The sequence below is a fragment of the Pagrus major genome, chromosome 9 (genome assembly GCF_040436345.1).
Source record: "Pagrus major chromosome 9, Pma_NU_1.0".
Taxonomy (NCBI): Eukaryota; Metazoa; Chordata; class Actinopteri; order Spariformes; family Sparidae; genus Pagrus; species Pagrus major.
Genome location: NC_133223.1, coordinates 30907850 through 30928371, shown reverse-complemented (window position 1 = coordinate 30928371; position 20522 = coordinate 30907850). Strand labels below are relative to the sequence as shown.

Sequence of the window (20522 nt, the reverse complement as noted above, 5' to 3'; positions counted from 1 at the left end):
CTGCCAAAGTATGTAACAGAAAATGAACTGGCGACAAAAGACAATGTGTGAAGGGGAAATGTTACCGGTGGTCCAGCATCACCGGGGTCTCCTTTAGGTCCTGCGCGGTTGTTATCTTTTCCAGTTGCACCCTGTTGGACAGATATCACTTTTTCAATTTCGGCTACATTTAAACACCCTAAAATACTATTTGCCCAACAGAGATGAAAAGAAACATTCTTATTTATTTAAAATAGCACTCTGAAGGATGTATGTTTACAGTCAGACACGGCAGTTTACGTTACTGGCAGCTATTGAGAGTCTAGTTCACAGCCAGGAATTCAACTTACGGCAGTCTAATCTGGTTTGGTTCAGGTATGAATGTTCAACACAATGTCACTTTAAAGATATTTGTTAAGAAAGTAATCGGCATTATAACCAGTTTCCATAATACTCACTGGATTTCCGCTGATTCCCATTTCGCCTTTGTCTCCTGCTTGTCCTTTGGTACCTTTGGGACCCTGGAAGCAATAAACATGTTTAGTGATCATTCGTCATTAATGGCCATTAGAGCTGCAACGATAACTTAATTAATCAACGAGTCCATAGACAGAAAATTGGTCACCAACTAGTTCTATAATCTATTAATTGTTTCAGGTATTTTTCAAGAAAAAAAGTCAAACATTTGCTTGTTCCAGTCGTGTGAGGATTTACTAATTTTCTGCGGCATTTATGATAGTGAATGAAGAGTCTTGGGGTTTATGACTGCTGGTTGGATAAAGTAATCTGACAAAGTGAGCATTTTCCACAATTTTTAAGTATTTTATAGACTAAACGTTTAATCGACAAAATCATGATAATGATCGGCAGATTCATAGATAAGAAAAATAATAGTTAGTTGCAGCAATTCTGACCAAGATCAAAAGAAAATCAGTAGACAAAATGAATAGCTAAAATGGCATCCAAACACTCACTGTTCTTCCAGGATTTCCTCTGTCTCCTGGGGGTCCAGCCACTCCGCTTTTGCCCTGAAAGCATACATCAGATGCCAGTTAAAGCCCACAATCATGCATAAACCAGAGCAGATTAACATGTTTTTTGACATATGAATAAATGAGGGACACACAGCTTAAGACAAGAAGTGGTCATACACGATTCTGTACGTTGTGTTACCTATAAAACAAATGGACTTAAAGACTAAATCCACTGTAACACACACTTACCTCTTCTCCGTTGATTCCATCGAGGCCAATTTCTCCAAATTCACCCTGCAACATGGCAGCAGTTGGTTAGGTAATCAGTTTTTTCTTTACAGTTTCACGTAATAATGAGAACTTTATTAAAAGAAAGAAAGACACTCACCTTTTCTCCTGAATACCCACGACCACCCTGAACAGAAAAAGCAAATAGTGTCACATTATTAAATTTAATAAATAACAAAACTGACAATTTACAAAAACAAATATGTTTAAGTTGAATGTTAAAGTTAATATTAAAGTCCTTACCTTGACACCTCTCTGTCCTGGACATCCCTGGAAACCCTGAGTCCCATTCACACCAGGAGGACCTCTTTCTCCCTGTTGTCACAGAGTAAGGACAATAAAACACTTGGTTTAAATATGAAGGCACGTGAAGTGGTGGAAAGTTGTTACTGAACTTCTTGAGAACAAAATAGATGGTTAAACAGCAGCTACAGGTCAGGGCAGTTTACAGGTGTCATGGGAACATTGTCCACATATTTAAGCAAGGCATTCAAACTTACAGGTCCACCCTCATCTCCAGGATGTCCTTGGCTTCCTTGTGATCCTGGACCACCCTGAAAGACAAAACAAGCAACTGTTAGCTTCTGATAAACAGTTTGATTTTTGGTATAATTAAAGGAAGAGTTTTTGTATATTTTGAAGGTTTTAAACAAATATGTTTTTCTTTTTTGACTTTGGATACCTTAGACCCTGAAAGTCCAACTGCTCCTCTGTCTCCTCTGGTGCCGACACATTTGCATGGCACTCCACAGCACTCCCTCTCTGCAATATTGTCCTACACAGAAAAAAATAGCAAATATTAAGTAATTTAAGGGGGAAAAAATAAAGCTCACAAAAGTCATCAGTCTGACTGATTAGTACTCACCAGTTCTTCCATTAGCTCATAGTCCAAGTCCATGATATTGACTCGTAGGGGTCTGGTGTACCTGAAGCCACGACCAAATTCCAGTTGCAGAGCCTCCTCAAATTTGGGCACCCGCTCCAGTCCGACCAGGATGAAACTCTTTACTCCTGTTTTGTACATAGAAGAACTTCAGGACTAGATTCATCATCACTGAATATTTTCGTATGATATTGGAATAGTTTCACAAAGGTTTAAGGTTCAAGGCCCATTTTGTGTCATCCTTTTTACCTGACTGTCGAAGTTCCTCAACTCGCCTTTTCATTTCAGTAAATGGGGCATCAACACCATCAGTCAGATGAATGACAACCTTCAGGGAAAAAAACACAATTCAGTTCCATATGTCCTTATATTTCCCATTAATTGTCATTGTTAAGTGAAAACTAGAGACGTCCTGAGCTAGTTTTTTTTTTTGTTTGTTTATTTTTGGCTGTGATCCTGATACAAGTCCTTCAGTAATGCCAGATTTTATACTTACATTTACTTAAATTACTCATATGATATGAATAAAAGATTAACTTGACAATGAGTTGCACTTTGTGGCACTATTGTAAATAAACACTCACTCCACTCACGCAGTAGTGAGTTCTAGCATGCTTAGGTGGACTTAACACAGTAGTTAAGGAACGGAAGGATCTTATATTAATTTGCTTTATGTATATTAGCCAATACTGATCCTTTCAAATATGTCCAGAGTGACTACCATGCTTAGGGTTTGCTCAGGATATCTCTAGTTTAAGCTGTTTGAGTATACAACCTTGACAGCGTTGTCCTGTCTGGTTCTGAACCTATTGGTGTAAGCTGATATGGTCTTGCCATTAAGGACAAAGGGGCCACGAGTCCGCAGGGCTCTGAAGGCCTCAAAGAGCTCATCAGCATTGTCTGTGAAGTCCAGCTGGACAGGCTCGGAGGCAGAGTCCATGGCCAGCATTCCCACTTGGACAGAGGGAATCTGCCCAGATGTGCAACTGATAGCTGCCATTTTGGAAATTCTCTGCAGAATAGCACCCATCTTGCTCTGGAGGTTGGTCTGAGCACTGAAGATGTTCTGGGCATTGACATCAAAGCCCACCAATACCTCTATGTTGCAGGCTGTAAAACAGAGCATGGTTTTATTTTTGTGAACCACGGAAAACAACTATTGCAAATTAAATGTAAAACAATTCAGCTATAATGTCCATTAGCAGGAAAACATAATACTATGCCCCTTACTTTTAGTAGGATCTGTTGCACCAGTACACAGCTTCCCCTTGACTTCATCATCCAAAGTCTCCAGAATTTGCTCGTTGAGCTCTGAAAGTTCCTGAATGGTGCTTGCTCTAGCCACAGTAGTAGACTCACTTGCCAGGTTTTCTAACTCAGTCTGAATGTCACCCACTCCTACAGCAAAGACTCTCACACCCCTTTGCTTCAGACCAAGGGCTGCAGTTTTGCTGTCATCAGCCGATTGTCCTCCAGTGATAACCATCAGGATCTGAGGAGTTCCTTCATCCACCCTACTGCCTTTTTCTTTGGTAAAGTGAACATTTTGAACGTGGCGAATGGCTGCACCGGTGTTGATTTTATTTCCACCTTTGTATTCTGTTTCGATAATGGCATCAGCAATTTCTTGCCTGCTCTTGAAAGTGTTGAGGTAGAAGACGTCATTCACATCTGCAGCATAATGTGCCAGGGCAAACCGCAGGTCGTCTCTCTCAGTGAAGAACAGATCAATAAGGTTGGCGATAAACATCATTACTTCTTTGAAGTTACTCCTGCCAAAGTTAATGGAGCCATCCACTAAAAACACTATATCAGCCTTTTTGGATGCAGGCAGTCCTGATGCTGTGAGAAAGAAGATGGTATATTGAAGAGGAGAAGGTGAAGAAAGGTGACAACAGGAGAAGAAATTGAGACAAAATGAGTTATTAGACCATATAATTAGTTAAGGGTAAAACGTGTTATTTAAATATCTGTAATATAGTAAAACATTTTCACAACTTACTAGGCTCCTCTATGAATGGGGGTGTTGTGTCTGGGATGGTCCCACTGAACCTGGCAATAAGCCTCTCCTTGATTGCTGGCAGACCAGGGAATGTAGGAACCTGAAGGACATCATCTGGGCTGGTAGCAATTTGTGTCAGCTGCTTTGTGTTAGCACCACCAGCTCCGACACCAATGCAGTTGACTCGGGAACCCTTAAGCAGAGGTCCATAGAGGGAAACATCTTGAGGGGAACGACCACCTGTGAGAACCACAAGATGCTGGGAGGCCTCAACCGGACGAACGCCAGAGGAGGGTTTTAACTCATTGTCTATGACGTACTGAATGGCGTCAGCCAAATCTGATGACCGGCCACCCATCTGACGAAGCCTTTTGATAGCAGATATAACAGCGGGCTTGTTGTTGTGTGAGTTGAGTGAGAACTCTGTTTTGACATTGTCTGCATACTGGACAACACCCACACGCACTTGATCAGGCTGCACGTCGAGTTGTTGGACAATGTTGAGGATGAAGTCACGGATATGAGCAATGCCAGCAGCACCTGTATTGTCTGAGCCATCAATAAGGAAGAGAATGTCCTTTTTCCCAAGACTTAGAGTTTCTGAAGAAATAAGCACAACAAGGAAAACAAGGAGACTTTATTTTGAAGTAAACTGGAAAAGACTAGCACATTATTTTAAAGATCTACCATCTACCAACTCCATAACAGAATCAAGCTCTAGGGCTTACTGGTGGACAGGAACTTTACTCCTGCACCACTAGTGTGCCATGATGCATATTTTTATAATTAGATGAGAAATTAAAAACATGCTAAAAAGCAAATGATGAAAACAATCGGTTATAGCTTTGAGAACTTATAACTTGAATACAGATAGTATTTTCTTACCTAAGTCCACTGTGGGAGGTTCATAATTGCTGATATCAGTGCTGGATATTGTTTTGACTGAAGTAATGAGCTGCGACTCCACTCTTGGAAGCTGCTGGAAACTGTCAACTGTATATACGAGCTCAGGCTTCAGGGAAATCTGTCTCAGTTCATCAGGGTCTGCATTCCTTGAACCAACGGCAAGAGGAGCAACCCGGTTTCTCTTCAGTTGGTCAGCTGCAGTGGATACATCATCTGAAGACTTGCCACCTGTAACTACGATGAGGAACTGGGGCACGGCCTCCTCAATGCGGCTTCCGGCTGATCTCTGGTAGATGTTTCTGGAGACGTACTCAAGAGCACGGCCGGTGTTGAGGCGGTTCCCACCTTTGCTTCGAAGTCTCTGCAGGGCCTGGCGTACCTCTTCTTTAGTGGAGAATTCATTCAAAAGAAATTCTACCTTGGGTTCATCACTGTACTGTACCACTGAAACTCGGACCTTATCCAATCCTACATCCAGCTTTTCCACTACTCTTCTTATCATGTCACGGATGGAGGGAAACTCACTACGCACAGCTGTCGTGCCATCAATTAGAAATACGACATCCCTCTTTTCTCCTTCCGTAGGTGCTGGCTCTGGGATTACTGCTCAGAAAGAATACAAGCACAGTAGCATGGTATGATTACAAACTACAGAGTTCCTCATAGATATAAAGGATATGCATTATGACCAGAGAATGAAATATTAAACTTGAAATTTGACTTTAACACATATTGTAGTAAAATAGACAATTTTCGGACATAATCTGATCGAGTAAAATTACCTTCATGTGTTGGGAATACAGGACGCATTCTGGCGATGTCATCATCTGACAACTCAGTGAGAGTGGTGATCAAGTTTTCTTGGACTGTGTACAGGCCAGGGAGGTCATCTACAGTGAAGGCAAAGTTGGGCACGTACGACACCACCTGGAGCTCTGAAGGTCTAACATCCCTGGTCCCGATGCTGAAGGGAAGAACTCTTGATTGTTTGAGGGTAGAGGCTGCACGACGGATGTCATCTGTTGAGGGCCCACTGGAGACAACAATTACAAACTGCGGCACTCCGTCTTGCTTCCTGCTGCCACGTGCTGCTGTCAGAACATCCTGGTTGACAAACTGCAAGGCCTGACCCAGGTTACGCTGTCTTCCTCCACGCTGCCTCATTCCCCTGACGGCATTCAGAACGCCCTCTTTGGTTGTATGTGAGTTCAGATACATGTCAGCCTGAGCATAGTCACCGTACTGGACCACGCCAATCTGGATCTTATTCTCGCCAACATTGAGGGTCTCCACGACGCGGCGGATAAACTCCTTGATGATTGGGAATTCCCGTCCAACACCATCAGATCCATCAACCAGGAAAACGATATCCTTCCGGGGGCCCTGTGACTCAGCTAAAAGAGAAAAAGATATGGCAATATTATGTTTTGGGGAAAAAAAGTATGGAACTAAAGGTCAGTGAATCAATTTTCTGAACTGTCATCATTGCCAGAGGACCATGTAAATTGTGGTGAACATTTCTTACACACATTCAAGGAAATCTTACATTTTGTCAACTGCTAATTAAAATATAGGTGATATAGTTTTAAAATGAAGGACACCTTCACCTGGATAATGGAGTGGTTTGGTGTACTGTGAAATATTTAGCCAGATTCAAGAATCAATACTTTATAGCCACATCAGCGTAATGGAATTTATCTGGCTCCCCCAAACACAGACAAGGGAACAACTCACTCAGAAAATGTAAAAATACATAAAAGGGGAGAAATTAAAAAGGCTGTTAGCTGGATGGGAGGAGTCCTTTACAACCTTAAGGCCCTTCTTTAGTAGTCTAGCATTATAGATTGCTGCTGGAGGTAGAAGGTCACACCCAGTCATTTTTGATGCAGTGCGCACCACCTTATTCAATCGCCTCCCATCCTCTGCTGACGAACTCCAAAACCAGACAGTTATTCCAAAAGTAAGGATGATCTCTGCTGCTGCTCAGTTAAAACAGCACCAAACCATTGCTGGAAACACTGCATTTTTTCAATTGTCTTAATAAGAAAAGTCTCTGATTCACATGATTCTTCACAATAATAGTGGTGTTATCCCCCCATTATTATTTTGAAGATATCAATCAGTACCCTTTTAATCAGATCTTAAAGACATCTCTTAAAATTATAAAACATTTAAAGAAATTTTTGCTTCAATTTTTTTATCGTATGTGGGTTTTAACTGCTATCTCCTTACTGTTGCACATTTGTTATTTACCATAGATCTACAATGCACTGATAGCTGACATTATCTGAATGACTTCAGTCATTGTAAAAATGTGGACATTGCTTGTGAGTTTAGTTTTCCAACACCAAAGCCTGTGTATGCAATCTATTTTGCGGCCAACTCTCGTGTTTTGCATGTCAGAGATGATTTCACAAGATCAAGTGTCAGCCACCCAGACACATGAGAAAGGAAAATTTCTACCGTCAGAAACTTGTTAGGACCACATGAAAACAACATTATCTCGATTTAAACACTATAATAAATCATATACTCATTATTGCCAGTTATATTAGTTGCCCACTGTGTCTCATGATTAAGTCAGTTGGCCATTTTTTTTTCTTGTATAAACTGCTTGTTGTGATAATATCTGTCTTATAAATCTAGTTTAGTTTAGTCTTGAAAATGGATGAGAGCCTTTTGTTTCACTGCTTGTGCTGCCATGTTAAAACTATGGTGATAATAATCATTTTATTTGAAAAGGAGAGGAACTGCACATTTGTAATTTAACTTTTCTGGACTACAGTTATGTGTCCAGGAAACCTGTTTATGGGGCTATTTGTGCATGGTAAATACAATATCCCTGAATCTGAGCATGATTCAAAAATAAAACTGCAAAAATAGATGAAACGATTAAGGTGTATCATTATAAAGAACTGAGTTCAGTTACAAGAAATTGAAATAATATTTAGTTTGGTCTCTTATAAAGACACATGGTGTTTTGCAAAGACATATTGTCACAGATTGTGAATGTGACTATAAATAGAAAACTACAAAAGAGAGAATAATAGAGAACATGAATAAGATGAAAATTGAACGAGCAGCTGCAGGCAAAGAAGGAATGCGGTTCAACATTCTGATCTTGAATGACTGTGAAATGACTGTTGCAATGTTGATGAGACTCAGAATCAAGAGCATCCTCAGGATCAAGAATGTCTTCATTGTTTGAAGAGTAAAGATCTTGAATAATATCTGCAACACCATTTCTTGACCAAAATAAGAACTTTTTTGTTTGCCAAAAAAGAGAAGAAATTCCACACATGGAAGATTGATTAGAAAACAAAGAATATTAATAATTGCAATAAAGTAAAATCAAATGACTACAAAAGTAAGGGGTCATTAGTCGCAACAGTGATCCATGCTGAAGGACTGGATGGAGTGGAAAGTACATCATTAATTGTTGTGATATAGATACCACAATTGTAGATGCAAGACAGCATCACAATGCATTTCAAGAATACACCACAGGAGAATAAATTACTGATGATGTTGGAGGGGAAGCCATCACAGAAGGAAGAACAGGGATAAGCACTGAGAGCCTGGCATACAGTGAGAAAAAAAGTAATAATTAACTGGTCTTGTAAATACAGAGGTGGGTGTAGTTAATCTTATGACAGCCTGATGCTGATGTATGTTAATAAAATGATCAGAGTGGAGGGGGTTGTTGAAAACCACTGTAAATATTACATTTGGAAACAAAATGCAAGTGAAGTGAAACATGAAGACACAGACGTGACAAGAATTTGCATTGTGCGTCGTCATGTGACTACATGTTAAAATAAGAAAAGAAAAGAAACTGTCGAAACACTGCTAGAAGGTTTAATTGCCGTTGTGTAAAAGGACTTTCACGATGATTCACTTACTGTGTGTGAAGCAAGAATACATTGAAATACCAGAGCCAAAAATGTCATGGTGGGGGCCCCTGTTTGTTTACATACCAGGTTCAGTTGGTGTTTCTGGGGTGACATCAATAACTACAGCCTCCACGGAGGACTGGAGTTGCTCTTGAACACGGGCAAGGTCAGTGAATTCAGGTACAGATATAGCATTACGGGAATCGTGGGATATTTTCTGCAGTTCTCTCAAATCAGAGCCCCTGGTTCCAACTGCAAACATCAAGACACCCATCTGTTTCAGAGCCGAGGCTGGGGCATCAACTCTGTCATAAGACCTTCCGCCAGTTAACAATATTAGGATTTGTGGAACGCCTTCCAGGCGCCTGCTTCCAGCAGAGGCCGTGAAGACGTTATCCCTCAAGTACTGGAGAGCTTCTCCAGTGTTGAGAGGGCTACCGCCTTTGTGCCTCAAACCTCTGACAGTGTCAAGGATATTGGCTTTTGTTGTGTACGTGTTCAGATAAAACTGGACAGCCGGATCTCTGCTGTACTGAACCACTGAGACACGGTCTTTGTTGTCATCCACACTGAGTTTCTCTACTGCCTTTTGGACAAAGTCTCGCATAGCTGGGAATCCACGTCTAGTACCATCAGATCCATCCAACAAGAAAACAACATCCTTTCCGAGTGGCTGTCTCTCCACTAGGGAACATAAAAGTGGAGACATATTTAGGTTCATGTGACCAACATGTCCCATACGAAACTTAGACAACAATACTAACCTCAAAATTTACATATTTACATATATTTTACACACTCTATTAGTGCTAATAAACCTGTTTTGTCAGAGTGGCACTTTGTGACTTCAACTTTGTAAAATACACCTGACTACAGTTCAATTTGCATGCAACCATGGCACTGGTATGTTGAAATTGGTCACTTTCTTACCAGTTACTGTTGGTGTCAAGGGTGTGGCCCTCAATTGCACTGTGCTCATTACAGTGGACAGCTGTTCCTGGACATCGGGCAGGTCAGTGAACTCAGACACCGAAAGAACATAACTAGGCTCATGTGATATCTTCCGCAGCTCATTTCTGTCAGAGTTCCTTGTTCCAATGCCAATCACAAAGATTCCCTGCTGTTTCAGAGCAGAGGCTGGGGCATCAACTCTGTCATAAGACCTTCCACCAGTTAACAATATTAGGACTTGTGGAACTCCTTCTAGGCGCCTGCTTCCAGCGGAGGCTGTGAAGACATTATACCTCAAGTACTGGAGAGCTTCTCCAGTATTGAGGGGGCTTCCGCCTTTGTGCCTCAAACCTCTGACAGTGTCAAGGACATCGCCTTTTGTTGTGTACGTGTTCAGATAAAACTGGGCAGCCGGATCTCTGCTGTATTGAACCACAGAGACACGGTCGTTGTTTTGTCCCACATTGAGCTTCTCAACAACTCTCTCAACAAAATCACGCATGGCAGGGAAGCCATTTCGTGTGCCATCAGAGCCATCCAGAAGGAAGACAACATCCTTTTTGCCGGTGTCAACTGAGAAAAGACAGCGAGACAAACAGTTTAAAACCTTTGCAAAAAGTAAGCTGGGGGAATACTCATCAAGTTGTGGAGTATTATTTTCAAAGCACCTAAGGCAGCCTACTTCAATTTTGAACAGTAGGAAAGCAGACCACAACTTCTCCTTAAATGCAAACGTAGAGCTAATCAAGCATCACACTAAATTTCTTTCCTTCCGTGTGGGTGAAATAAGTCAGGTAGCCTCTCAAACCAGCAATAGGACATGCTCTTTAACATACCAGGTTCAGTTGGTGTTTCTGGAGTGACAATAACCACAGCCTCCACAGAGGACTGGAGTTGCTCTTGAACAAGGGCAAGGTCAGTGAATTCAGGTACAGATACAGCATTACGGGAATCGTGGGATAACTTCTGCAGTTCCCTCAAATCAGAGCCCCTGGTTCCAACTGCAAACATCAAGACACCCATCTGCTTCAGAGCCGAGGCTGGGGCATCAACACTGTCATAAGACCTTCCACCAGTTAACAATATTAGGACTTGTGGAACGCCTTCCAGGCGCCTGCTCCCGGCAGAAGTCGTGAAGACATTATCCTTCAAGTACTGGAGAGCTTCTCCAGTCTTGAGGGGGCTTCCGCCTTTGTGCCTCAAACCTCTGACGGTGTCAAGGATATCGCCTTTTGTTCTGTATGTGTTCAGATAAAATTGGACAGCTGGATCTCTGCTGTACTGAACCACTGAGACACGGTCTTTGTTGTCATCCACACTGAATTTCTCTACTGCCTTTTGGACAAAGTCTTGCATAGCTGGGAAGCCACGTCTAGTACCATCAGATCCATCCAACAAGAACACAACGTCCTTTCCTGCTGGCTGTCTCTCCGCTAGGGAACATAACATTTGAGACACATTTAGGTTCATGTGACCGTATGACAGTTAGACAATGAAAGCTAACCTCAATGTTTATATATGACTCTATTAATGGTAGTACACCTGTTTTGTCAGAGTGGCACTGTCTGACTTCAACTTTGTAAAATACAACTGAATGCAGTTCAATTTGCATGCAACCATGGCACCGATATGTTGAAATTGGTCACTTTCTTACCGGTTACTGTTGGTGTCAAGGGTGTGGCCCTCAATCGCACTGTGCTCATTACAGTGGACAGCTGTTCCTGGACACCGGGCAGGTCAGTGAACTCAGACACCGAAAGAACATAACTAGGCTCATATGATATTTTTTGCAGCTCACTTCTGTCAGAGTTCCTTGTTCCAATGCCAATCACAAAGATGCCTTGCTGTTTCAGAGCCGAGGCTGGGGTATCAACTCTGTCATAAGACCTTCCGCCACTTAACAATATTAGGACTTGTTGAACTCCTTCTAGGTGCCTGCTTCCAGCGGAAGCTGTGAAGACATTATACCTCAAGTACTGGAGAGCTTCTCCAGTATTGAGAGGGCTTCCGCCTTTGTGCCTCAAACCTCTGACAGTGTCAAGGATATCGCCTTTTGTTGTGTATGTGTTCAAATAAAACTGGACAGCCGGATCTCTGCTGTACTGAACCACTGAGACACGGTCGTTGTTTTGTCCCACATTGAGTTTCTCAACAACTCTCTCGACAAAATCACGCATGGCAGGGAAGCCATTCCGTGTGCCATCAGAGCCATCCAGAAGGAAGACAACATCCTTTTTGTCGGTGTCAACTGAGAAAAGACAGCGAGACAAACAGTTTAAAACCTTTACAAAAAGTAAGCTGGTGGACTACTCATCAAGTTGTGGACTATTAGTTTCGAAGCACCTAAGGTAGCCTACTTCAATTTTAAACAGTAGGAAAGCAGACCACAACCTCTCCTTAAATGCAAACGTAGAGCTAATCAAACATCACACTAAATTTCTTTCCTTCGCTGTGGGTGAAATAAGTCAGGTAGCTGTTCAAGCCAGCAAGAGGACGTGCTCTTTAACATACCAGGTTCACTTGGTGATTCTGGAGTGACATCAATAACCACAGTCTCCAAGGAGGACTGGAGTTGCTCTTGAACAAGGTTAAGGTCAGTGAATTCAGGTACAGATATAGCATTACGGGAATCGTGGGATAACTTCTGCAGTTCCCTCAAATCAGAGCCCCTGGTTCCAACTGCAAACATCAAAACACCCATCTGTTTCAGAGCTGAGGCTGGGGCGTCGATTCTGTCATAAGACCTTCCACCAGTTAACAATATTAGGACTTGTGGAACGCCTTCCAGGCGCCTGCTCCCGGCAGAAGTCGTGAAGACATTATCCTTCAAGTACTGGAGAGCTTCTCCAGTGTTGAGAGGGCTTCCGCCTTTGTGCCTCAAACCTCTGACAGTGTCAAGGATATCGCCTTTTGTTGTGTACGTGTTCAGATAGAACTGGACAGCTGGATCTCTGCTGTACTGAACCACTGAGACACGGTCTTTGTTGTCATCCACACTGAGTTTCTCTACTGCCTTTTGGACAAAGTCTCGCATAGCTGGGAATCCACTTCTAGTAACATCAGATCCATCCAACAAGAACACAACATCCTTTCCTGCTGGCTGTCTCTCCACTAGGGAACATAACATTTGAGACATATTTATTATGATGTGACCAATGTGTCCCAAATGAAAGTTAGACAACGAAAGCTAACCTCAGTGTTTACATATGAGTCTATCGATGCTAGCACACCTGTTCTGTCAGAGTGGCACTGCCTAACTGCAATGCAGTAAAATACAACTGAATGCAGTTCGATGTGCGTGCTACAGTGACATTGGTGTGTAAAAGTCAGTCACTTTCTTACCAGTTAATGTTGTTGTCATGGGTGTGCCCCTCACTCGCACTGTACTCATTACAGTGGAGAGCTGTTCCTGGACACCGGGCAGGTCAGTGAACTCAGACACAGAAAGAGCATAACTAGGCTCATGTGATATCTTCCGCAGCTCACTTCTGTCAGAGTTCCTTGTTCCAATGCCAATCACAAAGATGCCTTGCTGTTTGAGAGCAGTGGATGGGGTATCTACATTGTCAGAAGACTTTGCACCATTCAGCAGGATCAACACTTGTGGGACACCTTGCAGGCGCCTACTCCCGGAGGAGTTTCTAAAGACGTTGTCCCTAACATATTGCAGGGCTGCCCCGGTATTGAGAGGACTGCCCCCTCTGTGTCTCAGTCCTCTGACTGAATCCACAATATCCTCTTTTGTGGTGTATGTGTTCAGATAGAAATTAACCTCTGGATCTCTGCTGTACTGCACCACAGAGACACGGTCGTTGTTTTGTCCCACATTGAGTTTCTCAACAGCTCTCTCGACAAAATCACGCATGGCAGGGAAGCCATTCCGTGTGCCATCAGAGCCATCCAGTAGGAAGACAACGTCCTTTTTGCCGGTGACAACTGAGAAAAGACAGCAAGACAAATGGTTTAAAACCTTTGCAAAAAGTAAGCTGGGGGAATACTTATCAAGTTGTGGACTATTAGTTTCAAAGCACCTAAGGCAGCCTACTTCAATTTTAAACAGTAGGAAAGCAGACCACAACCTCTCCTTAAATGCAAACGTAGAGCTAATCAAGCATCACACTACATTTCTTTCCTTCGGTATGGGTGAAATAAGTCAGGTAGCCTTTCAAGCCAGTTAACATACCAGGTTCAGTTGGTGTTTCTGGGGTGACATCAATAACCACAGCCTCCACAGAGGACTGAATTTGATCTTGGACACGGGCAAGGTCAGTGAATTCAGGTACAGATACAGCATTACGGGAATCGTGGGATAACTTCTGCAGTTCCCTCAAATCAGAGCCCCTGGTTCCAACTGCAAACATCAAGACACCCATCTGTTTCAGGGCCGAGGCTGGGGCATCAACACTGTCATAAGACCTTCCGCCAGTTAACAATATTAGGACTTGTGGAACGCCTTCCAGGCGCCTGCTCCCGGCAGAAGTCGTGAAGACATTATCCTTCAAGTACTGGACAGCTTCTCCAGTCTTTAGGGGGCTTCCGCCTTTGTGCCTCAAACCTCTGACAGTGTCAAGGATATCGCCTTTAGTTGTGTACGTGTTCAGATAGAACTGGACAGCTGGATCACTGCTGTACTGAACCACTGAGACACGGTCTTTGTTGTCATCCACACTGAGTTTCTCTACTGCCTTTTGGACAAAGTCTCGCATAGCTGGGAATCCACGTCTGGTACCATCAGATCCATCCAACAAGAACACAACATCCTTTCCTGCTGGCTGTCGCTCCACTAGGGAACATAACATTTGAGACATATTTAGGTTGATGTGACCAATGTGTCCCATGTGAAAGTTAGACAACGAAAGCTAACCTCAGTGTTTACATATGAGTCTATCGATGCTAGCACACCTGTTCTGTCAGAGTGGCACTGCCTAACTTTAACGTGGTAAAATACAACTGAATGCAGTTCGATGTGCGTGCTACAGTGACATTGGTGTGTAAAAGTCAGTCACTTTCTTACCAGTTACTGTTGGTGTCCTGGTTGTGCCCCTCACTCGCACTGTACTCATTACAGTGGAGAGCTGTTCCTGGACACCGGGCAGGTCAGTGAACTCAGACACCGAAAGAGCATAACTAGGCTCATGTGATATCTTCCGCAGCTCATTTCTGTCAGAGTTCCTTGTTCCAATGCCAATCACAAAGATGCCTTGCTGTTTGAGAGCAGAGGCTGGGGTATCTACATTGTCAGAAGACTTTCCACCATTTAGCAGGATCAACATTTGTGGGACACCTTGCAGGCGCCTACTCCCGGAGGAGTTTGTAAAGACGTTGTCCCTAACGTATTGGAGGGCTGCCCCGGTATTGAGGGGACTGCCCCCTCTGTGTCTCAGTCCTCTGACTGAATCCACAATATCCTCTTTTGTGGTGTATGTGTTCAGATAGAAATTAACCTCTGGATCTCTGCTGTACTGCACCACAGAGACACGGTCGTTGTTTTGTCCCACATTGAGTTTCTCAACAGCTCTCTCGACAAAATCACGCATGGCAGGGAAGCCATTCCGTGTGCCATCAGAGCCATCCAGAAGGAAGACAACATCCTTTTTGCCGGTGCCAACTGAGAAAAGACAGCGAGACAAACAGTTTAAAACCTTTGCAAAAAGTAAGCTGGGGGAATACTCATCAAGTTGTGGACTATTAGTTTCAAAGCACCTAAGGCGGCCTACTTCAATTTTAAACAGTAGGAAAGCAGACCACAACCTCTCCTTAAATGCAAACGTAGAGCTAATCAAGCATCACACTACATTTCTTTCCTTCGGTGTGGGTGGAATAAGTCAGGTAGCCTTTCAAGCCAGTTAACATACCAGGTTCAGTTGGTGTTTCTGGGGTAACATCAATAACCACAGCCTCCACAGAGGACTGAATTTGATCTTGGACACGGGCAAGGTCAGTGAATTCAGGTACAGATACAGCATTACGGGAATCGTGGGATAACTTCTGCAGTTCCCTCAAATCAGAGCCCCTGGTTCCAACTGCAAACATCAAGACACCCATCTGCTTCAGAGCCGAGGCTGGGGCATCAACACTGTCATAAGACCTTCCGCCAGTTAACAATATTAGGACTTGTGGAACGCCTTCCAGGCGCCTGCTCCCGGCAGAAGTCGTGAAGACATTATCCTTCAAGTACTGGAGAGCTTCTCCAGTCTTGAGGGGGCTTCCGCCTTTGTGCCTCAAACCTCTGACAGTGTCAAGGATATCGCCTTTTGTTGTGTACGTGTTCAGATAGAACTGGACAGCTGGATTTCTGCTGTACTGAACCACTGAGACACGGTCTTTGTTGTCATCCACGCTGAGTTTCTCTACTGCCTTTTGGACAAAGTCTCGCATAGCTGGGAATCCACTTCTAGTAACATCAGATCCATCCAACAAGAACACAACATCCTTTCCTGCTGGCTGTCTCTCCACTAGGGAACATAACATTTGAGACATATTTAGGTTGATGTGACCAATGTGTCCCAAATGAAAGTTAGACAACGAAAGCTAACCTCAGTGTTTACATATGACTCTATTAATGCTAGTAAAGCTGTTCTGTCAGAGTGGCACTGCCTAACTCTAATGCAGTAAAATACAACTGAATGCAGTTCGATGTGCGTGCTACAGTGACATTGGTGTGTAAAAGTCAGTCACTTTCTTACCAGTTACTGTTGTTGTCATGGGTGTGCCCCTCACTCGCACTGTACTCATTACAGTGGAGAGCTGTTCCTGGACACCGGGCAGGTCAGTGAACTCAGACACAGAAAGAGCATAACTAGGCTCATGTGATATCTTCCGCAGCTCATTTCTGTCAGAGTTCCTTGTTCCAATGCCAATCACAAAGATGCCTTGCTGTTTGAGAGCAGAGGCTGGGGTATCTACATTGTCAGAAGACTTTCCACCATTTAGCAGGATCAACATTTGTGGGACACCTTGCAGGCGCCTACTCCCGGAGGAGTTTGTAAAGACGTTGTCCCTAACGTATTGGAGGGCTGCCCCGGTATTGAGGGGACTGCCCCCTCTGTGTCTCAGTCCTCTGACTGAATCCACAATATCCTCTTTTGTGGTGTATGTGTTCAGATAGAAATTAACCTCTGGATCTCTGCTGTACTGCACCACAGAGACACGGTCGTTGTTTTGTCCCACATTGAGTTTCTCAACAGCTCTCTCGACAAAATCACGCATGGCAGGGAAGCCATTCCGTGTGCCATCAGAGCCATCCAGAAGGAAGACAACGTCCTTTTTGCCGGTGTCAACTGAGAAAAGACAGCGAGACAAACAGTTTAAAACCTTTGCAAAAAGTAAGCTGGGGGAATACTCATCAAGTTGTGGACTATTAGTTTCAAAGCACCTAAGGTGGCCTACTTCAATTTTAAACAGTAGGAAAGCAGACCACAACCTCTCCTTAAATGCAAACGTAGAGCTAATCAAGCATCACACTACATAGCTTTCCTTCGGTGTGGGTGGAATAAGCCAGGTAGCCTTTCAAGCCAGTTAACATACCAGGTTCAGTTGGTGTTTCTGGGGTGACATCAATAACCACAGCCTCCACAGAGGACTGAATTTGATCTTGGACACGGGCAAGGTCAGTGAATTCAGGTACAGATACAGCATTACGGGAATCGTGGGATAACTTCTGCAGTTCCCTCAAATCAGAGCCCCTGGTTCCAACTGCAAACATCAAGACACCCATCTGCTTCAGAGCCGAGGCTGGGGCATCAACACTGTCATAAGACCTTCCGCCAGTTAACAATATTAGGACTTGTGGAACGCCTTCCAGGCGCCTGCTCCCGGCAGAAGTCGTGAAGACATTATCCTTCAAGTACTGGAGAGCTTCTCCAGTCTTGAGGGGGCTTCCGCCTTTGTGCCTCAAACCTCTGACAGTGTCAAGGATATCGCCTTTTGTTGTGTACGTGTTCAGATAGAACTGGACAGCTGGATCACTGCTGTACTGAACCACTGAGACACGGTCTTTGTTGTCATCCACACTGAGTTTCTCTACTGCCTTTTGGACAAAGTCTCGCATAGCTGGGAATCCACGTCTGGTACCATCAGATCCATCCAACAAGAACACAACATCCTTTCCTGCTGGCTGTCGCTCCACTAGGGAACATAACATTTGAGACATATTTAGGTTGATGTGACCAATGTGTCCCATGTGAAAGTTAGACAACGAAAGCTAACCTCAGTGTTTACATATGAGTCTATCGATGCTAGCACACCTGTTCTGTCAGAGTGGCACTGCCTAACTCTAACGTAGTAAAATACAACTGAATGCAGTTCGATGTGCGTGCTACAGTGACATTGGTGTGTAAAAGTCAGTCACTTTCTTACCAGTTACTGTTGGTGTCATGGTTGTGCCCCTCACTCGCACTGTACTCATTACAGTGGAGAGCTGTTCCTGGACACCGGGCAGGTCAGTGAACTCAGACACCGAAAGAGCATAACTAGGCTCATGTGATATCTTCCGCAGCTCATTTCTGTCAGAGTTCCTTGTTCCAATGCCAATCACAAAGATGCCTTGCTGTTTGAGAGCAGAGGCTGGGGTATCTACATTGTCAGAAGACTTTCCACCATTTAGCAGGATCAACATTTGTGGGACACCTTGCAGGCGCCTACTCCCGGAGGAGTTTGTAAAGACGTTGTCCCTAACGTATTGGAGGGCTGCCCCGGTATTGAGGGGACTGCCCCCTCTGTGTCTCAGTCCTCTGACTGAATCCACAATATCCTCTTTTGTGGTGTATGTGTTCAGATAGAAATTAACCTCTGGATCTCTGCTGTACTGCACCACAGAGACACGGTCGTTGTTTTGTCCCACATTGAGTTTCTCAACAGCTCTCTCGACAAAATCACGCATGGCAGGGAAGCCATTCCGTGTGCCATCAGAGCCATCCAGAAGGAAGACAACGTCCTTTTTGCCGGTGTCAACTGAGAAAAGACAGCGAGACAAACAGTTTAAAACCTTTGCAAAAAGTAAGCTGGGGGAATACTCATCAAGTTGTGGACTATTAGTTTCAAAGCACCTAAGGCGGCCTACTTCAATTTTAAACAGTAGGAAAGCAGACCACAACCTCTCCTTAAATGCAAACGTAGAGCTAATCAAGCATCACACTACATATCTTTCCTTCGGTGTGGGTGGAATAAGTCAGGTAGCCTTTCAAGCCAGTTAACATACCAGGTTCAGTTGGTGTTTCTGGGGTGACATCAATAACCACAGCCTCCACAGAGGACTGAATTTGATCTTGGACACGGGCAAGGTCAGTGAATTCAGGTACAGATACAGCATTACGGGAATCGTGGGATAACTTCTGCAGTTCCCTCAAATCAGAGCCCCTGGTTCCAACTGCAAACATCAAGACACCCATCTGCTTCAGAGCCGAGGCTGGGGCATCAACACTGTCATAAGACCTTCCGCCAGTTAACAATATTAGGACTTGTGGAACGCCTTCCAGGCGCCTGCTCCCGGCAGAAGTCGTGAAGACATTATCCTTCAAGTACTGGAGAGCTTCTCCAGTCTTGAGGGGGCTTCCGCCTTTGTGCCTCAAACCTCTGACAGTGTCAAGGATATCGCCTTTTGTTGTGTACGTGTTCAGATAGAACTGGACAGCTGGATCACTGCTGTACTGAACCACTGAGACACGGTCTTTGTTGTCATCCACACTGAGTTTCTCTACTGCCTTTTGGACAAAGTCTCGCATAGCTGGGAATCCACGTCTGGTACCATCAGATCCATCCAACAAGAACACAACATCCTTTCCTGCTGGCTGTCGCTCCACTAGGGAACATAACATTTGAGACATATTTAGGTTGATGTGACCAATGTGTCCCATGTGAAAGTTAGACAACGAAAGCTAACCTCAGTGTTTACATATGAGTCTATCGATGCTAGCACACCTGTTCTGTCAGAGTGGCACTGCCTAACTCTAACGTAGTAAAATACAACTGAATGCAGTTCGATGTGCGTGCTACAGTGACATTGGTGTGTAAAAGTCAGTCACTTTCTTACCAGTTACTGTTGGTGTCATGGTTGTGCCCCTCACTCGCACTGTACTCATTACAGTGGAGAGCTGTTCCTGGACACCGGGCAGGTCAGTGAACTCAGACACCGAAAGAGCATAACTAGGCTCATGTGATATCTTCCGCAGCTCATTTCTGTCAGAGTTCCTTGTTCCAATGCCAATCACAAAGATGCCTTGCTGTTTGAGAGCAGAGGCTGGGGTATCTACATTGTCAGAAGACTTTCCACCATTTAGCAGGATCAACATTTGTGGGACACCTTGCAGGCGCCTACTCCCGGAGGAGTTTGTAAAGACGTTGTCCCTAACGTATTGGAGGGCTGCCCCGGTATTGAGGGGACTGCCCCCTCTGTGTCTCAGTCCTCTGACTGAATCCACAATATCCTCTTTTGTGGTGTATGTGTTCAGATAGAAATTAACCTCTGGATCTCTGCTGTACTGCACCACAGAGACACGGTCGTTGTTTTGTCCCACATTGAGTTTCTCAACAGCTCTCTCGACAAAATCACGCATGGCAGGGAAGCCATTCCGTGTGCCATCAGAGCCATCCAGAAGGAAGACAACGTCCTTTTTGCCGGTGTCAACTGAGAAAAGACAGCGAGACAA

At 44.0% G+C, this 20522-nt stretch overlaps 2 protein-coding genes across 2 annotated transcripts in view; both read right to left on the bottom strand.

Annotated features, from left to right (window-relative positions):
- col6a3 (collagen, type VI, alpha 3) overlaps nt 1-20522 on the bottom strand; it is a 104407-nt gene that overhangs the window by 13411 nt on the left and 70474 nt on the right. The window contains exons 6-20 of the mRNA XM_073473441.1: nt 5815-6426; nt 5012-5635; nt 4127-4726; nt 3355-3966; nt 2900-3234; nt 2374-2452; nt 2107-2252; nt 1924-2016; nt 1742-1795; nt 1485-1556; nt 1342-1368; nt 1203-1247; nt 954-1007; nt 438-500; nt 66-131 (exon numbers count right to left, since the gene is read on the bottom strand). Of these exons, the coding sequence (XP_073329542.1) occupies nt 66-131; nt 438-500; nt 954-1007; nt 1203-1247; nt 1342-1368; nt 1485-1556; nt 1742-1795; nt 1924-2016; nt 2107-2252; nt 2374-2452; nt 2900-3234; nt 3355-3966; nt 4127-4726; nt 5012-5635; nt 5815-6426 (3482 nt within the window). The remainder of the gene's footprint in view (nt 1-65; nt 132-437; nt 501-953; nt 1008-1202; nt 1248-1341; nt 1369-1484; nt 1557-1741; nt 1796-1923; nt 2017-2106; nt 2253-2373; nt 2453-2899; nt 3235-3354; nt 3967-4126; nt 4727-5011; nt 5636-5814; nt 6427-20522) is intronic.
- On the bottom strand, nt 9002-12910 carry LOC141002520 (collagen alpha-3(VI) chain-like). The gene is made up of 7 exons (XM_073473873.1): nt 12388-12910; nt 12015-12124; nt 11531-11597; nt 10713-11309; nt 10170-10449; nt 9856-10076; nt 9002-9609 (listed from the first exon to the last, which is right to left on the bottom strand). Exons 1-7 carry the CDS (start codon nt 12908-12910, stop codon nt 9002-9004), a joined length of 2406 nt encoding a protein of 801 aa, XP_073329974.1.

What these genes read in the sequence shown, in the direction of transcription:
- LOC141002520 (XM_073473873.1), bottom strand. Translation starts at nt 12,910, where the DNA reads ATGCGAGACTTTGTCCAAAAGGCAGTAGAGAAACTCAGTGTGGATGAC. An exon ending in AGAAACACCAACTGAACCTG is followed by an intron (nt 10,450 to 10,712) that starts GTATGTTAAAGA and finishes GTCTTTTCTCAG; the next exon opens with TTGACACCGGCAAAAAGGAT. An exon ending in CTTGACACCAACAGTAACTG is followed by an intron (nt 9,610 to 9,855) that starts GTAAGAAAGTGA and finishes TATGTTCCCTAG; the next exon opens with TGGAGAGACAGCCACTCGGA.